General features: G+C 34.2%; 1 protein-coding gene across 1 annotated transcript in view; it reads right to left on the reverse strand.

Moving 5' to 3' along the window:
* Positions 1–9,673: 9,673 nt before the first annotated feature.
* Positions 9,674–18,371, reverse strand: part of LOC120336047 (uncharacterized) — a 98,792-nt gene continuing 90,094 nt past the window's right edge. The window contains exons 24-27 of the mRNA XM_078119883.1: positions 12,866–13,033; positions 11,168–11,299; positions 10,780–10,846; positions 9,674–10,425 (exon numbers count right to left, since the gene is read on the reverse strand). Coding sequence (XP_077976009.1) covers positions 10,382–10,425; positions 10,780–10,846; positions 11,168–11,299; positions 12,866–13,033 — 411 coding nt within the window. The 3' untranslated portion in view covers positions 9,674–10,381. The remainder of the gene's footprint in view (positions 10,426–10,779; positions 10,847–11,167; positions 11,300–12,865; positions 13,034–18,371) is intronic.

An 18,371-nucleotide genomic window follows, 5' to 3' on the forward strand; every position in this document is an offset into this window, starting at 1 on the left:
TTTTTCTAACAGAGTGAGTAACAAAACATCGGCGAGAGAATATAACATAACAGAGTGCGTTATCTCCTAGTATTCGAGATGAAAAAACAAAATTATACTTCGCGCACACTGATCACATCCTAGATCTTGAAATCGAAAGAATATCATATGCCTTGTTGCGATAATACTTGCGCATTACAATCTCTTGCTTATTATATAATGAGTACTAACCTGACTCTCAAAACCACAACAAAAAAATCAAATTTGTTTCAATTCCGATTTAAATAGCTCATGTTATCATTTCCCAAATATGTCTAAATAATTTTATACACAAAAACAAAATTGTATTATGGAGATATTTATTGCTCCTATCTTTACTTTGTAAAATATAATCTCAAATTTGAAATTCGAATTTTAGTCGAAATAAATTACCGCATGTCTTATATTTATTCCCGATCATCGAACACATTCTGGGTATATAATTCTATAATTCACTTTGTTTATGGTTTCTGGTTGGCGCTCTCTCTCTTCTAAATCGAACGAGAATTTTCAAACATGATTGAACACAGACGAGAAGGCCGGAGCATCAAACGAGTGGAATGAATAGATTATATTGGACATACGCAAACGGCTGGGCGTTGTGGCGTGTGTCTGTAATTCAGTTACACGAAGGCCGGGATTGGTGAACGGCTTGAGAATGGGAGCTCTGTGCTGTCTTGTGCTATGTCGATCCGTTGTCCGCCCGAAGTTCGGCGTCGATATGGTCTTCCCCTGGAAGCTCGGGAGGTCCAGGTTGACTAAGGAGGAACGAACCGGGCCAGGCCCGAAAGGGGGCAACCAAAAGTTCCCGCGTCGATCAGCATTGGGATAGCACCAGTGAATTGGCAAGGCAACACAGCCCATCCAACATAGTTGGACCTTATCCCTTTTGGTTTCGATTTCATCTGTTTCTATATCAATAACTGTATTTTTAGCTCCTAATGACATTCTAATCTATTGGCCGAGAGTTCGAAGCTTGGGCGTATGAGGACATTTCAGCAAGTATTCTACATTTGAAATTACACATTTTCCAGGGGTTGAAAATAGCATTGTATGTGATAATAGATCATTTTCTCTGACTGTTCAAGGCTTTATAATATGTTTGATTAATATTTTAGATGTTGAGATAAATATGAAATTTTGTTCAGATAAATATTATAAAAAAACATATAAAATGGAAAGCGATGCCGATGTTTCCATTTGTCATAATCATCTTCTACAAAATATTATTTTTCTAACAGAGTGAGTAACAAAACATCGGCGAGAGAATATAACATAACAGAGTGCGTTATCTCCTAGTATTCGAGATGAAAAAACAAAATTATACTTCGCGCACACTGATCACATCCTAGATCTTGAAATCGAAAGAATATCATATGCCTTGTTGCGATAATACTTGCGCATTACAATCTCTTGCTTATTATATAATGAGTACTAACCTGACTCTCAAAACCACAACAAAAAAATCAAATTTGTTTCAATTCCGATTTAAATAGCTCATGTTATCATTTCCCAAATATGTCTAAATAATTTTATACACAAAAACAAAATTGTATTATGGAGATATTTATTGCTCCTATCTTTACTTTGTAAAATATAATCTCAAATTTGAAATTCGAATTTTAGTCGAAATAAATTACCGCATGTCTTATATTTATTCCCGATCATCGAACACATTCTGGGTATATAATTCTATAATTCACTTTGTTTATGGTTTCTGGTTGGCGCTCTCTCTCTTCTAAATCGAACGAGAATTTTCAAACATGATTGAACACAGACGAGAAGGCCGGAGCATCAAACGAGTGGAATGAATAGATTATATTGGACATACGCAAACGGCTGGGCGTTGTGGCGTGTGTCTGTAATTCAGTTACACGAAGGCCGGGATTGGTGAACGGCTTGAGAATGGGAGCTCTGTGCTGTCTTGTGCTATGTCGATCCGTTGTCCGCCCGAAGTTCGGCGTCGATATGGTCTTCCCCTGGAAGCTCGGGAGGTCCAGGTTGACTAAGGAGGAACGAACCGGGCCAGGCCCGAAAGGGGGCAACCAAAAGTTCCCGCGTCGATCAGCATTGGGATAGCACCAGTGAATTGGCAAGACAACACAGCCCATCCAACATAGTTGGACCTTATCCCTTTTGGTTTCGATTTCATCTGTTTCTATATCAATAACTGTATTTTTAGCTCCTAATGACATTCTAATCTATTGGCCGAGAGTTCGAAGCTTGGGCGTATGAGGACATTTCAGCAAGTATTCTACATTTGAAATTACACATTTTCCAGGGGTTGAAAATAGCATTGTATGTGATAATAGATCATTTTCTCTGACTGTTCAAGGCTTTGTAATATGTTTGATTAATATTTTAGATGTTGAGATAAATATGAAATTTTGTTCAGATAAATATTATAAAAAAACATATAAAATGGAAAGCGATGCCGATGTTTCCATTTGTCATAATCATCTTCTACAAAATATTATTTTTCTAACAGAGTGAGTAACAAAACATCGGCGAGAGAATATAACATAACAGAGTGCGTTATCTCCTAGTATTCGAGATGAAAAAACAAAATTATACTTCGCGCACACTGATCACATCCTAGATCTTGAAATCGAAAGAATATCATATGCCTTGTTGCGATAATACTTGCGCATTACAATCTCTTGCTTATTATATAATGAGTACTAACCTGACTCTCAAAACCACAACAAAAAAATCAAATTTGTTTCAATTCCGATTTAAATAGCTCATGTTATCATTTCCCAAATATGTCTAAATAATTTTATACACAAAAACAAAATTGTATTATGGAGATATTTATTGCTCCTATCTTTACTTTGTAAAATATAATCTCAAATTTGAAATTCGAATTTTAGTCGAAATAAATTACCGCATGTCTTATATTTATTCCCGATCATCGAACACATTCTGGGTATATAATTCTATAATTCACTTTGTTTATGGTTTCTGGTTGGCGCTCTCTCTCTTCTAAATCGAACGAGAATTTTCAAACATGATTGAACACAGACGAGAAGGCCGGAGCATCAAACGAGTGGAATGAATAGATTATATTGGACATACGCAAACGGCTGGGCGTTGTGGCGTGTGTCTGTAATTCAGTTACACGAAGGCCGGGATTGGTGAACGGCTTGAGAATGGGAGCTCTGTGCTGTCTTGTGCTATGTCGATCCGTTGTCCGCCCGAAGTTCGGCGTCGATATGGTCTTCCCCTGGAAGCTCGGGAGGTCCAGGTTGACTAAGGAGGAACGAACCGGGCCAGGCCCGAAAGGGGGCAACCAAAAGTTCCCGCGTCGATCAGCATTGGGATAGCACCAGTGAATTGGCAAGACAACACAGCCCATCCAACATAGTTGGACCTTATCCCTTTTGGTTTCGATTTCATCTGTTTCTATATCAATAACTGTATTTTTAGCTCCTAATGACATTCTAATCTATTGGCCGAGAGTTCGAAGCTTGGGCGTATGAGGACATTTCAGCAAGTATTCTACATTTGAAATTACACATTTTCCAGGGGTTGAAAATAGCATTGTATGTGATAATAGATCATTTTCTCTGACTGTTCAAGGCTTTATAATATGTTTGATTAATATTTTAGATGTTGAGATAAATATGAAATTTTGTTCAGATAAATAATATAAAAAAACATATAAAATGGAAAGCGATGCCGATGTTTCCATTTGTCATAATCATCTTCTACAAAATATTATTTTTCTAACAGAGTGAGTAACAAAACATCGGCGAGAGAATATAACATAACAGAGTGCGTTATCTCCTAGTATTCGAGATGAAAAAACAAAATTATACTTCGCGCACACTGATCACATCCTAGATCTTGAAATCGAAAGAATATCATATGCCTTGTTGCGATAATACTTGCGCATTACAATCTCTTGCTTATTATATAATGAGTACTAACCTGACTCTCAAAACCACAACAAAAAAATCAAATTTGTTTCAATTCCAATTTAAATAGCTCATGTTATCATTTCCCAAATATGTCTAAATAATTTTATACACAAAAACAAAATTGTATTATGGAGATATTTATTGCTCCTCTCTTTACTTTGTAAAATATAATCTCAAATTTGAAAATCGAATTTTAGTCGAAATAAATTACCGCATGTCTTATATTTATTCCCGATCATCGAACACATTCTGGGTATATAATTCTATAATTCACTTTGTTTATGGTTTCTGGTTGGCGCTCTCTCTCTTCTAAATCGAACGAGAATTTTCAAACATGATTGAACACAGACGAGAAGGCCGGAGCATCAAACGACGGGAATGAATAGATTATAATGGAGGTACGCAAACGGCTAGGCGTTGTGGCCTGCGTCTGTAATTCAGTTACCTGGAGGCCGGGATTGGTGAACGGCTTGAGGATGGGAGCTCTGTGCTGTCTTTTGCTATGTCGATCCGGTGCCCGCACTAAGTTCGGCGTCGATATGATCATCCCCTGGAAGCTCGGGAGGTCCAGGTTTACTAAGGAGGAACGAACCGGGTCAGGCCCAAAAGGGAGCAACCAAAAGTTCCCGCGTCGATCAGTAGTGGGATAGCACCAGTGAGTAGGCGAGGCAACACAGCCCATCCAACACAGTTGGACCTTATCACTTTTGGTTTCGATTTCATCTGTTTCTATATCAATAACTGTATTTTTAGCTCCTAATGACATTCTAATTTATTGGTCGAGAGTTCGAAACGTGGACGTATGAGGACATTCCAACAGGTATTCTACATTTAAAATTACACATTTTTCAGGGGTTGAAAAATAGCATTGTAAGTGATGATAGATCATTTTCTCTGACTGTTCAAGGCTTTATAATATGTTTGAATAATATTTTAGATGTTGAGATAAATATGAAATTTTGTTCAGATAAATATTATAAAAAAACATATAAATTGGAAAGCGATGCCGATGTTTCCATTTGTCATAATCATCTTCTACAAAATATTATTTTTCTAACAGAGTGAGTAACAAAACATCGGCGAGAGAATATAACATAACAGAGTGCGTTATCTCCTAGTATTCGAGATGAAAAAACAAAATTATACTTCGCGCACACTGATCACATCCTAGATCTTGAAATCGAAAGATTATCATATGCCTCGTTGCGATAATACTTGAGCATTACAATCTCTTGCTTATTATATAATGAGTACTAACCTGACTCTCAAAACCACAACAAAAAAATCAAATTTGTTTCAATTCCGATTTATATAGCTCATGTTATCATTTCCCAAATATGTCTAAATAATTTTATACACAAAAACAAAATTGTATTATGGAGATATTTATTGTTCCTATATTTACTTTTTAAAATATAATCTCAAATTTGAAATTCGAATTTTAGTCGAAATAAATTACCGCATGGGTTATATTTATCCCCGATTATCGAACACATTCTGGGTATATAATTCTATAATTCACTTTGTTTATGGTTTCTGGTTGGCGCTCTCTCTCTTCTAAATCGAACGAGAATTTTCAAACATGATTGAACACAGACGAGATGGGCGGAGCATCAAACGACGGGAATGAATAGATTATATTGGAGGTACGCAAACGGCTAGGCGTTGTGGCCTGCGTCTGTAATTCAGTTACCTGGAGGCCGGGATTGGTGAACGGCTTGATGATGGGAGCTCTGTGCTGTCTTGTGCTATGTCGATCCGTTGTCCGCCCGAAGTTCGGCGTCGATATGGTCTTCCCCTGGAAGCTCGGGAGGTCCAGGTTGACTAAGGAGGAACGAACCGGGTCAGGCCTAAAAAGGAGCAACCAAAAGTTCCCGCGTCGATCAGTAGTGGGATAGCACCAGTGAGTAGGCGAGGCAACACAGCCCATCCAACATAGTTGGACCTTATCCCTTTTGGTTTCGATTTCATCTGTTTCTATATCAATAACTGTATTTTTAGCTCCTAATGACATTCTAATCTATTGGTCGAGAGTTCGAAACGTGGACGTATGAGGACATTCCAACAAGTATTCTACATTTAAAATTACACATTTTTCAGGGGTTGAAAAATAGCATTGTAAGTGATGATAGATCATTTTCTCTGACTGTTCAAGGCTTTATAATATGTTTGAATAATATTTTAGATGTTGAGATAAATATGAAATTTTGTTCAGATAAATATTATAAAAAAACATATAAATTGGAAAGCGATGCCAATTCTTCCATTTGTCATATCCATCTTCTACAAAATAATATTTTTCTAACAGAGTGAGTAGAAAAACATCGGCGAGAAAATATAACATAACAGAGTGCGTTGTGTACTAGTATTCAAGATAAAAAACCAAAATATTACTTCGCGGACACTGATCACTTCTTAGATGTTGAAATTGAAAGTTTAGCATATGCCCCGTTGCGATAATACTTGAGCATTACAATCTCTTGCTTATTAAAGATATTCTCCCCACATAAGAGATACTTGATTAAAACCAATATGAAGATGTTCTCAGCCTAAATAATCGAACATTGGTTATAACAAACATTATATTATAGTCATTTATAATTAGAAACGACACCACGAATACAAAAAGTAAAACGAAAAAACATCACTAAAAATTCTCTCAGGAGCCCCGCGACAGTTCTAGAGCGACAATTCTCTTTTTTGTTTTAGAGCTATTTCAGATGTGGGAATCTCAAAACGTTCGCGTGCAGTTACTGACGGAAACGAGTTGCAGTTACCTTTTATTCATTGACGGTTTCAAACGTTCCCTTCTGAACGTACCAACACGGATGTATTCCGCATCATGAAAAAATAAAAATTAATCACTGTATTGTATCGTCAGTCAGTTTTCTATTTTAGCTAATTTACTCGAGATTGCAGGGATAAGTTCTCCATAAATTTGAATATTCGTAGTCGCTTGCCTACTGTGAATTCAATGAATTCTTGACACTTCGACTTACAGCATCAGGCATGATTTTTTGACAGTTCGACTCATCATTAGACATGACGGTTCATGGGTTATTACCGAAAAAATTTCAACTTTACCTCTTAAGCGACCAGTTTGCCCTGGAATTCCTGACAATTGAAGCGAAAAGAGAAGACAATTGAAGGCGAGAAGAGCGAGTACATTGGAAATGGCGTGGTTAAGCCGACGCCGACCACTAACATTTGTCAAGGCTTCGTTGATTGCTATCAAAATAAATCAAAAATCATTTCTGCAATATTTTTATGTGCGTCTGAAACTCTAACGTAAATCGAGGATGAACGATTGGCCCATTTTCCAATCAAGATTAAGGTTTGTTCCAGATTGAGCTTCGGACAATTTTTGTTTAACATGAGCGTAAGGTGCCAACTATTTCGACTCTGACTCCAGGTGTAAGTTATTTCCGAAATTTGTTATCAAATTCCGATAACAAAAACGTTGGCATATTCAAGAATTCTTCACCAACGCTGCAAATGCCATAAATCTAACCTTACAAGTGCTCGAGTCCTTGGATATATGTTTTCAAGTACCCCGGACTCATTTTTTTTCATGTTGCCAACTCTGAATTAGACTTTATTTATTAACTCTTGTTATTATTTGTTTGATGTATTTATTGATGTATGATGTATTTATTCCCTATTTCGTTTTATCATAACAAATTATTTTGTTCGTGGAAGAGTGTCTGCAATACATTTTCAGATAAACCAAACCGGCTCAAACCGATAATTGCATCTAACAATAGCAATGTGGTCAGAATCAACATAAACAAATGTCCCTTATTTCCGGTTTCTAAATACATACAAGCACAAGGCATACTCTTTCACCCCCAATGACGCTTGTCTTGCAATTTTATTTCATCTTCGTTACGTTGAGGAAAAAGCAATTTGCTTTTCAGGCAAACGTAAAATCCCCGAGCTAACTTGAGAGCGTGTCAAGAAAATAACCACTATCGTTAATAAGCCGGTATTATTGCTTTTATAGATCTAAAATAATCAAAAATCTTGAAAAATATCATTCTATAGAATAACTGATTGTTATATTTACAATGAGTAATAAAAGAAAAGGCAGTTACTGTATATATGGAAACCCGATAGTCCTTGACATTAGCTTTCTTCTAGGTATACGAAGACTTAACAGTGCAACAGAAGATTGCAAACCATAATTTCCAAAGTTTATCGATCAATTACTGTTCCTATTTTCATTCTGTCATGCAATATTCGATTACCTGTCCCTGAATTGTGTAAATACGTTGTGAAATATAGCAATCGTATTTCAAATGACTAACTTTGTTCACATCTTAGGTTATGTTTGTATAAAATTGAACACAAAAGTTTGAGGAATATATCGCGTTTACACAAAATTTGTTAAATTAGACTTTGTACTATACTTAAACTGTGAATGTAATTATATATACATGGACTAAGCTACAAGTTAGCAATACGTCTGTGTCGTAGCCTTATAACCCGTTCATATTAGCAGCTTTACAAGAGTCTTTTGAAATAAAGTTTCGGCGGGTGATCTGTAGTTCCTAGGAATTGATAATTCAAAACCAAAATTGGAGCAAATAAATGGAAGAGCACCGGATATATTTTTACTGAAAATTCAGTCAACTATTTCGGAGTTTTCTTCCCTGCACGTAAACATCTCATCTATTGAAATATATATCAGACATTATTGACAGGATACAGGTAATTTTATCACAACAATATAATCAGCGTAAAATGTATTGAAGTTGGAGTGCTCAAACAAGTTTGGGCAGAGCGTTTAAAAAAAAAATAAACTGCTGTGATTTCGTTTGAATTTTTCTGCAGTCAAACTAATTTGCCATGAATTTGTTATTGCCAGCGATATATTTTAGTTTGGATGAAATTAAAAGGTTCGCGTTGAAACAATAATATTCCATGCATCATATATATACATCAAATTCGAAACGTCTGCGTATACAATTCTTTACAACAGAGGTGAATAGAATAATATTGTTAAAAACTTTAAATTGTTATTTTGTGAATAAAATCATTTGAATGAAATTGAAACTATGAATCTTAACATGCTTGAGACTTAATAATGATGTGCGCCATGTATTCGTAATAGTATTCTCTAGAAATATATATATAATTTTCAACGTGAAATGCGTGATGAATAAATTATATTCAATGGGCAATAAGTAGTTATAATAATTTAATCAAAATGATGTATTTTAGCCTTAATTTCCCTTTATTTGTCAAGCAATACCAAATTAAATTTGGACAGGCGCAGATAAACTTCAAATTTAGAAAATTCTGCATCAGACCATTTCTATAATGTCTCGTCAAAAGGTATTTCCTCAGTTTAGGCTACAGCTTGCATCGAACTAAATAAATTTAACTACATAATTGCACGTACATTGGCCCACCAATCGACTTTTTTATTTTTTACGCATGAAATAACCGTGTTTTCCGGTTGCGTTGTAACTCGTTTTGCTGTAGTGCGTGCGACATGACACTTGTGGCGGCGCAATTGATGATCGGCAAACCGTTGGCCGCGGCCAGTAATGCGCCGCCGAGCATTTTTCAATAGGCCTTCAATAAATTTCAATTAGGGTTAGTGATACACAGTAGGCTACTATAAATCCAACAATACATAAGACTTTTTTGCCAAAAGGTTTTTGTTCGATCATAAATTCTGTTCATTTAACTATATTAACGCAACAAACAAATCGTGACAGAAGCCTTGCTAGGCTCCAACGATATTGTGAAACCTTTTCGATTTTCTATTGGGCCTCACAGAAATTTGTCAAATACTGATTTATTGGAAATCGTTGATAAGTTAGTGATATCAGTTTTGTTACCAAATTTTCTCACAATATTACAATATCAGCAAACTTTCATTGCACATGTTACAAATGAAACCCACATTGCCTACAAGTACTAGCAGAAATATTTTTCATGTACCAAGAAAATCAAATTTTCATCACGTTTCCTTTCATCATTTTTATTTTGATTACGTGAATTATAACCAGTCTAATACAAAACATACGTATAGTTAAAATAATTCAAATAGTACTACTATGACGAGTTTTTTAAATTTTAATTAAAATAGTGAAAGTCATAAATCATTTGCGGGGCATTTTAACTTTTGCTCAGTATTTAAGATATAAACTGATTTATTTTTACAAATATTAATCACACTTTATATATATATACATATACATGCATCATCAGAATTTAGATTTGGGGAACATTAAAAACATGCTCTTTAAATCATGCAATGTCAAAGTTCAAAAACATTCGGAAGCTAGATTTAATCAATTTTTAAACTTTTTTTGCAAAGCTATCAGATTTGTTGTGACACTTGCAACTTGTATATTACAATATAGGGTTTTCCTATTACATGTGAGTTTCTGCACAAAGAAGATTTCACGACATCTACTACATGGCTTTTATTCCCGATTTCTTCTTCTGAAGATGTCAGTGATTGATTTTTCTGGAATGAAAAATAAATCTTTAGTATTGTAACTAAATTATTTATAAATTGTTCAATAAAAGACATGAGTAAATGAAACCGTATTTAAGAAACGCTATACGTCTTTGAAATTCATGTTTGGCCCAGTAAATTTAATATTGAGTCATTTCGATTTTGATATTATATAAGTAAACTTTTAATAGAAACTTTAAATGAGCAACCAATGTTTGTTAGAAATTCTTGAATTTGAAGTGTGTGATTGTATAATATATCTGTCTATGGAAATGGCTGAATTCTGAATTTGGATTGAATAGAATGAAGGACAATTTTGACCACTACATAATAGCTAATTCAGCTCTGCATTGTTAGACTTACTTATGCGTTGAATTCGTGAAGGTCGGACAGTTGCTGACTGACAACAATCCTTGTAGCGAATTATCAGCTAAAAGAATAAAGAAAAAGGTTGAATAATTTTGTTTTTAAATACTATTATTGATTTAACGTTATATTAATCATCATAGTCATCATTATTTTTAATTTTAATCTTGTTATATAACCGACATTTAATAAATTTTAAATCTTTTCACTTATCTTTATAACATTAATTTGAAAATGAGCTATAGAAATATACATAACAGTATTATACGATTCAATTTCGATTTTATTTTAAGTTACAAAGAGAGAGGAATCGGTGAATAGAGTTTATTCCTAGTGCTCGATTATCAAAATATGTCTTGACTTTTTTATTTTTTGTTAAACTCACTTCGTTGTTAGATTCGTCAATTTCCCATCCGTCTCGAAATAGTCTTCCTTCGACGTTACTAAACATCTGGAAAAGGTTTTGCGCTGTATTTTGAGATGGCTTGGGTTCCTCTTTCAGAATAAGTCTCCGGATCTGCATAATTAAAAACATACTATTCTGTGGCACGGCATTAATTTATTTTTTGAATACCAAATAATACACTGTACTAAGATAATTTTGACATGACATAGACGCAAAATGACGAATGCATTGACGTTCTTATCTCTATAAATTAATAAAAATTGACTAACTATGACAATTTAGTATCATTCCGGCGCTGTTATTCTATATTCGAAGAACTCTGCACATTCAGCAATAATCAATTTCCTGCTTATAGATTATTTCCAATAATTCGGTTAATCCGGGTAATTCCTGAACCAATTGCTCAATTAAGTTACATGTTATAAACAAATATATATCTGATGTACACAAAGTTTATAACCAGAGCAGGTAACCAACCTCTTTACTCTGGCCCAATTGCTATCGATTTTCTTGGTTAAGAAGACTCCATCTCAGATTGGAAAGCTAAGTTTTTTCCTAATCCGAAACCTAGATTTGGGGGTACTCCCGTAGTATGTAAACAAGATAGTGGACACCGGAACGTAGTATATGTACGAGATTAGGGTTAGGCCTTAATTTCAGGTGCAAATACCACGGGAGTCACTTGGCTATTACCCAAAATTGTAATAGAAATAAAATAAGGAAAATGAAATATAATTATGGCCTACTATATTCCATACTATATTCCGGTGTCCGCCAACTTGGTTCACATACTACGGGAGCGCCGATTAGGACTATACGCGCAACAATTTCTGACTTTGACGATGTATACATAGTATCGTTCTAGTAGATTACCTTCCTATCAGGTTAAAACCGCGCTCCTAATAACATAATGCTAATTTTGTTATTAACGAACGAAACGTAATCCTATTATAAAAATTTGTCCCAATTGCCATACGTGTTCCGATCGTCTCATGAGCAACCGATGTTTACGGCAAAATTTTTAGAGACTTTCAAGTATCCCGAAGCATTTACTTAACTTTAGGTTGTTTTAAAAGTTATCTTTGATTAAAATACAATAACCCTAAAATTATTGAGTTATTCGGGTATTGACCTTTGTACTGTAACCCGACTATCCCTAAAAATTGTTGAACGTATAGCCTTATGTATGACAAAACAAAAACAATCCAAGAAATGTTTTGACAATGCGTCATGTTATCGGGTGCGCGTTGTAGTCCTTAAAATTCTGGAATCATTCAAATTTGCGGAGTTGAAAAAATGTCGAATACGCGATATGTTCAATCGCTGATATAATGTATGCGTTTGAGATATAGCATATTCATGAATTCAATGAAATAGATTTGGACATGACTTTTGCACCGTTGACGTTCGTTTTTGAGGATTACTATTGAGTTATTTAAATGCACAAGACATTATCCCAAACAAATATATTTAAATTACACCATTCTTTCTGAATGCAAAAATGTAAACGAAGAGTTCATTCGCATACATTTTGGAATATATACCTTGCATTTTACATCATAACATATAATTTCGTAAAGCATGTATATAGAATACAATTAAAACACATTCTAATACGTTTCATTTTTAAACGTATTAAAAACAAAAAATTTGAACAACAATATTCTAACTTCTTACTTTCAATGAAAAATCAGTTGCTCCTTGTGCGAATTCATTCAGCTTTTCACATGTCAGATTACAGTCATTAAACTGCACTTTGCCTGCTTCAACGGTTGAGGCAACTTGAGCGAATTCATGAAATGCTTTTGGCTCCATGATCTTGTCTGCTAGGTCTAAAGTATTGATCTGAAAAATATTATGGAAATAATAATTTTAATGTAATTAGGATCTTTAATTACACTGAATACAATATATTTTATACATAAAGATAGTAAAATTTGAATTTGTATTTGTCGCGAATAATTTATATGGGTAAGATATTGAACAGCCGGAAGATTCTAACAATATTTGTTGGTCGGGGTCTGTGGGGTCATATACTCGTAAGTATATAGAAGATATGGTGACCTCAAATTAACACAGATCTAATAATTTGATAATTACTCAGATTTAGAAGATGGGAGTTTATTTTGTTTACACTTCAACTTACCAGTAATATAGGTTATGCGTTTCAGAAAAGTTATATTTAGAATAGGTTCCAAGGAATCTCCTCAACCATAACGACAACTCTGCATCCGCTGAGCAAAGTTGTCAATTATCATTTTACTATGAGATTTTATATAATTTTTTAAATATAACACAAGTATTGTAGTATAATGTTACGAACGAAAATGTGAGTGTTTGAACATGTGAAGCGTATGGCTGCTCGTAACTTGAAATATTCGATGAGCCATAAAAAATTACCGAAAAAAAGTCTATTCCTCTTGTTGCTGCAAAATACAAAACCTCGGAAAGATTTTATTTGATACGTTTGGCATTTTTTCTCCTCTAAACTAGCCTTAAATAATGCAAATGCACGACACATTACAAGATTCTTAGAGCTGCATGTGATAAATGCTCAACATGAGAGGTGTGAATGTACCGTCTCGTGCTATTGCAATATACACGCATTAACAAAATAATAATTTTTTAAAGGAATTAACTTTTAGTAAAAAAATAAACCAACAGTGTTTCCCATTGCAAGCGTATTTAGCGACAGATAAATATTGTAAATTGTTTAATATTATTATATTTGTGTTCGTAATATCTAACACTGAAACTCCATATAACAAGTATATAAATACAGCTATATCTTGATATAAATTTATTGTTTTTATTTGCAATCTAAAATATTACCAACGTAAAACTTTTGTAAGATCAGAAATAATTTAATTCGAACCAATAATGATGCATTGATTATTGGTAATTGTTGTTAATTTACATGGTTGTATCCATACATGTCTTATGTAATATCGTCCTAGGACTGATCAGCCTCATTGTTCGCGTAAAATATATAGATTGTTCATAGTGCGTTAAATCATTTAACGGCCAACGCAATCATTCCTATCGGTCAGTGTTTTAAAACAAGGGTATCACGGTATATCCATGGGATCACAAAAAAAATTAGCGGATCATTGAGCATGATATTCATAATATAAAAAAAGATAATGCAGATCAAACCGCTGGGGGTGATACCAACAAATTTGAAATCCAAATATAACCCGAGGATAATTCAAACACTATCATTGCGTCCATTGTATAATGTAATTTAAAATTTACATAAAATCCGGGTCCATATGGAGCAATGACATTTTTTCGATTTTATTAATTTATTAATACTGCTTGAGTAATAATTTGAGCGACTTTTTCAGTCTCCGAATGCTTTTTATAATTTTTGGTTGTTCTGAAAGATTCCATCGATTAAATTACAATAACCATAAAAATATTGAGTTATTCGTATATTGAGCTCAGTACTGTAACCCGATAATGCCTAAAAACCGTCGAACCTTTAGCACGTGACGCCTTATATATGCTAAAACAAAAACAATCTAAGCAATTTATTGACACTGCGTAATATAATCCGGTGCGCATTTTGTTCCTTAAAATGCGGAAATCAATAAACTTTACGAGTTTTAAAAAATGTTAAATTTGCGATGTGTTCAAGCGCTGATATAATAAATATAGGGAGTTTGAGATATAGCACATTTGTGAATTCAATACAAAATAATAGAACATGACTTTTAAACCACTGATAACGTTGCATTTAGCAGAATGCTAATGACCTATTCGTTACCCTACTATTTTATTTAACTGCAATTCACAAGAAGTTATCGCAATTTACAAAAAAAAATATTCGGAATGCAGAACTCAAATGAAGAGTTCATTACTGTTATTTCACTGGAATCAAATTTCCGGGAGAAATAAAAAAAAAAAAAAAAAACGTCGTGCTCGTTGCATATGTTTTACATCTGTCGATGGAAATGTGTCATATAAAAATAATAAATACGGAGATAGAGGTATTTATTTATTAAGGTAATTATTATTACCACGCAACGCTGACGAAAATAATCGGCATTCAGAAAAATTGCAATAGAATGCCGCTATTAGCAACTTTTCAGTCTTTTTTTTTTTTCAATTTTTGTTTTGTTTGATTGTTTTCCTTCAAAAAATTTAGTCTTACAGTGTGTATGAAAGGGCACATTATCGAATTAAGATATTTTCAAGAGATAGTATTATACCTTAACAATGGATTTATTAAACGTACAGGAAAGATCGTATAAATTATTGTGATGAAACAAAAGAAGATACCCGGGCGAATGGATCTACATTTGTCTCTTACCAGACTTTAGTTGTGAAATGTCAAAATACATTTGCTTCTGTAATTTATTCCACTCAGATAAAGTGCAGGGAAAATTACTAATAGGTCCGGTTGATTTGTATTTTCATAAAAATTGATTAATTCTCTTAGGTTCAACATTTCGCCATTAACTTTATTCAATGTAGAGGGGTCGCAAAAGGTTTATATAACGGGGGAGTTTATTTCTGATGTTTATTTTTGGGATTAGCAAACCGATAAGACGGTTTATATATAATATGAATCTTGACCTTTAGTCCGATTCATAACGCTCACGCTCTGAATATTTTCGATTCATAGACGTCGTTTTTGACAATCCAGGTCCTGCACATGTATTCAAAAATCCTAAATTCCCGCTTACTTTAAATATAATTGTTTACTCTCGATTTAATTTTACCCTAACGGTATTTCAATCGACCAAATAATATTTAAAGAAAAATATTACTCTATACTGTATTACAGTATTCCTTTTTATCATAATTTCATTCGCTATTTCACCGTCGGATAAGTTGGGCCATGATTGTAAATCCGGGACAGTGAAAAAACGGACTCTCGCAAACGTACTATATCTGAAGTAGTCGTGTATTATGATGCTTGACTTCGTCTTTTGGTGAGTTACGACGTCTCCGCAAACCGATGGTGCCCGTGCAGAGCGATGCAAACTGTTGTGTGATGTTCGTTTCAGAGTAGTTAAAACTAACTTTTTGCCATTTTATTTATTTTTTTTACTTTAGCCCTTCAAATAGATCAAATCACTGTCTAGTCTTTTGAAATTTTGTCTACTGTGGAATACCCAATACCAACGGCCCACTCTATTATATCAGGTAGGCAATTTGACCCTAGATCATGAGTTAACCCTAGATTTTTAATTGCACGCCCTTATGCACCATCCTGAGGCATATAATGGGTACCAGATAGGTTCGTCCTGAAGCTTTACGTGGCTTCGTCAAAAATGACAAAAATTGTGTGTGTGGGTCATGCCTGATTGTAACTTATTGAGCATCAATACTTTATGTCTTCCCAAAGTATGATCTGGTATTATTAGGTTATTTTTTACTAAAGAGAGTATACGTCACAGAAATTAAAATGTTTCATGTGAGTTTCGGAATTTGACTATTTAAATGCTTAGAAAGTAGAGAACGTAATAAAATATTGTAAATGTCCTACTGGGCAAAAACTGATGTATTGGGTCCTATATTGGCCACCATACATAGGAATTATTGCTTTCAAGCTCATATTCACAACAAAGGAGATATTGCAATGACAACTGGGGTTACTCCATAGAGACATTGAAGCCGAGAATACGTTTATGACGTCATAGTTCTTGGGAAAACCCGGGAGCAAACACCCTCGGCATTTTTTCAAGTTGATACATTTCATCTTATTTTGATTTAAAATTTCACTAATGTCTCATTTGAGAATCTTTGTATACTATAGTGATGCAAAATAAAAATAATTATTTTTGACCCATGGCAATGGAAATAATGCCACTTTCTTGGATGAACTAACGTGAAGAGACTGAAATAACTATTTCCAATGATTCATAAATAGTGTTTTTGTGGAACTGACAGCAAACTTATGACGACATATCGTAGTAAAATCCTGATGTGTTTACAACTGCGCGACTTCCACGATCGATAATGCGTAATTTGAATTCAGATTGCCAGTCTTGTTTCGTTGAAAGGGTAGGAAAAATACTTTTTACGGAAATAGAAGAGAAGTTGAAAATTTTCTTTCGACAGCCCACATCGTATAAGAGAGAGAAGGAAATTATCGCTCTTTAGCAACATCACGCGGAAAGAGACCTAAAAATCGATTTCAGAGATACTTGATTGGTAATTCTGGCATGTTTGAACAGGGAAAAAAAAAAATTCTTTCATGGAAGGTGTCAAAAGATGCTGGGAATCATTTGCTGACAAAGGGTAACGTTGGCAAAATGATGGGCTTTATTAATCTTGACATCAAGAAGTCTGAAATTATTTGGTGATTATGGGGAACAAAGGACGGGGGTTCACTGAGACATACTCCAATGCGTGCGATTTGAAAGTGGTGTATTCACTGAGTTCTTTGAGGCCTGACAATGCGTTAATATTACGTAATATTCTGACTAGACCATGAGACATATTTTTTGTTCAATCCCATTCCATGGTAATTTATGTCTGTACCATCCGATTCCGTGAAATTCCCATTCAAATACAATTCAATGAAAATACTGAATTTCTGCAAATTTAGGTTTAGTGTCTATTAAAAATAGGACTTCATGTACAATTAGATAGTACATAGACAAAAAATGACAAATTCATTGACTTTCTTATTTTTATAAATTAATAGGAATTATCTAACCATGACAATTTAGTATAATTCCGGCTCAGTTATTCTATTTCTGAGGAACTCTGCTCATTCAGCAATAATCAATTTCCTGCTTATAGACTATTTTTAATAGTTCGGTTAATCCGGATAATTCCTGAACCATTTGCCTAAGTTTCATTATATAAGCATCTAAATATCTGATGTAGACAAAGTACGTCATAACCAGAGCAGGAAACCAAGCCCTGAATGAACTAACGTGGAGAGACTGAAAAACCTTTTCTAATGATTCATAAATAGTGTTTTTGCGTACATGACAGTAAACTTATGACGACATATCGTAGTAAAATCCTGAGGTGTTTACAACTGCGCGACTTCCACGATCGATAATTCGTAGTTTGCATTCCGATTGCCAGTCTTGTTTTGTTGAAAGGGGTAAGAAAAATCCTTTTACGGATATAGACAAGAAGTGGGAAATTTTGTTTCGACAACCCACAGCGTTAAAGAGAGGGAAGGAAATTATCGCTCTTTAGCAACATCACGCGG

Source organism: Styela clava, chromosome 2 (genome assembly GCF_964204865.1).
Source record: "Styela clava chromosome 2, kaStyClav1.hap1.2, whole genome shotgun sequence".
In the NCBI taxonomy this organism is placed as follows: domain Eukaryota; kingdom Metazoa; phylum Chordata; class Ascidiacea; order Stolidobranchia; family Styelidae; genus Styela; species Styela clava.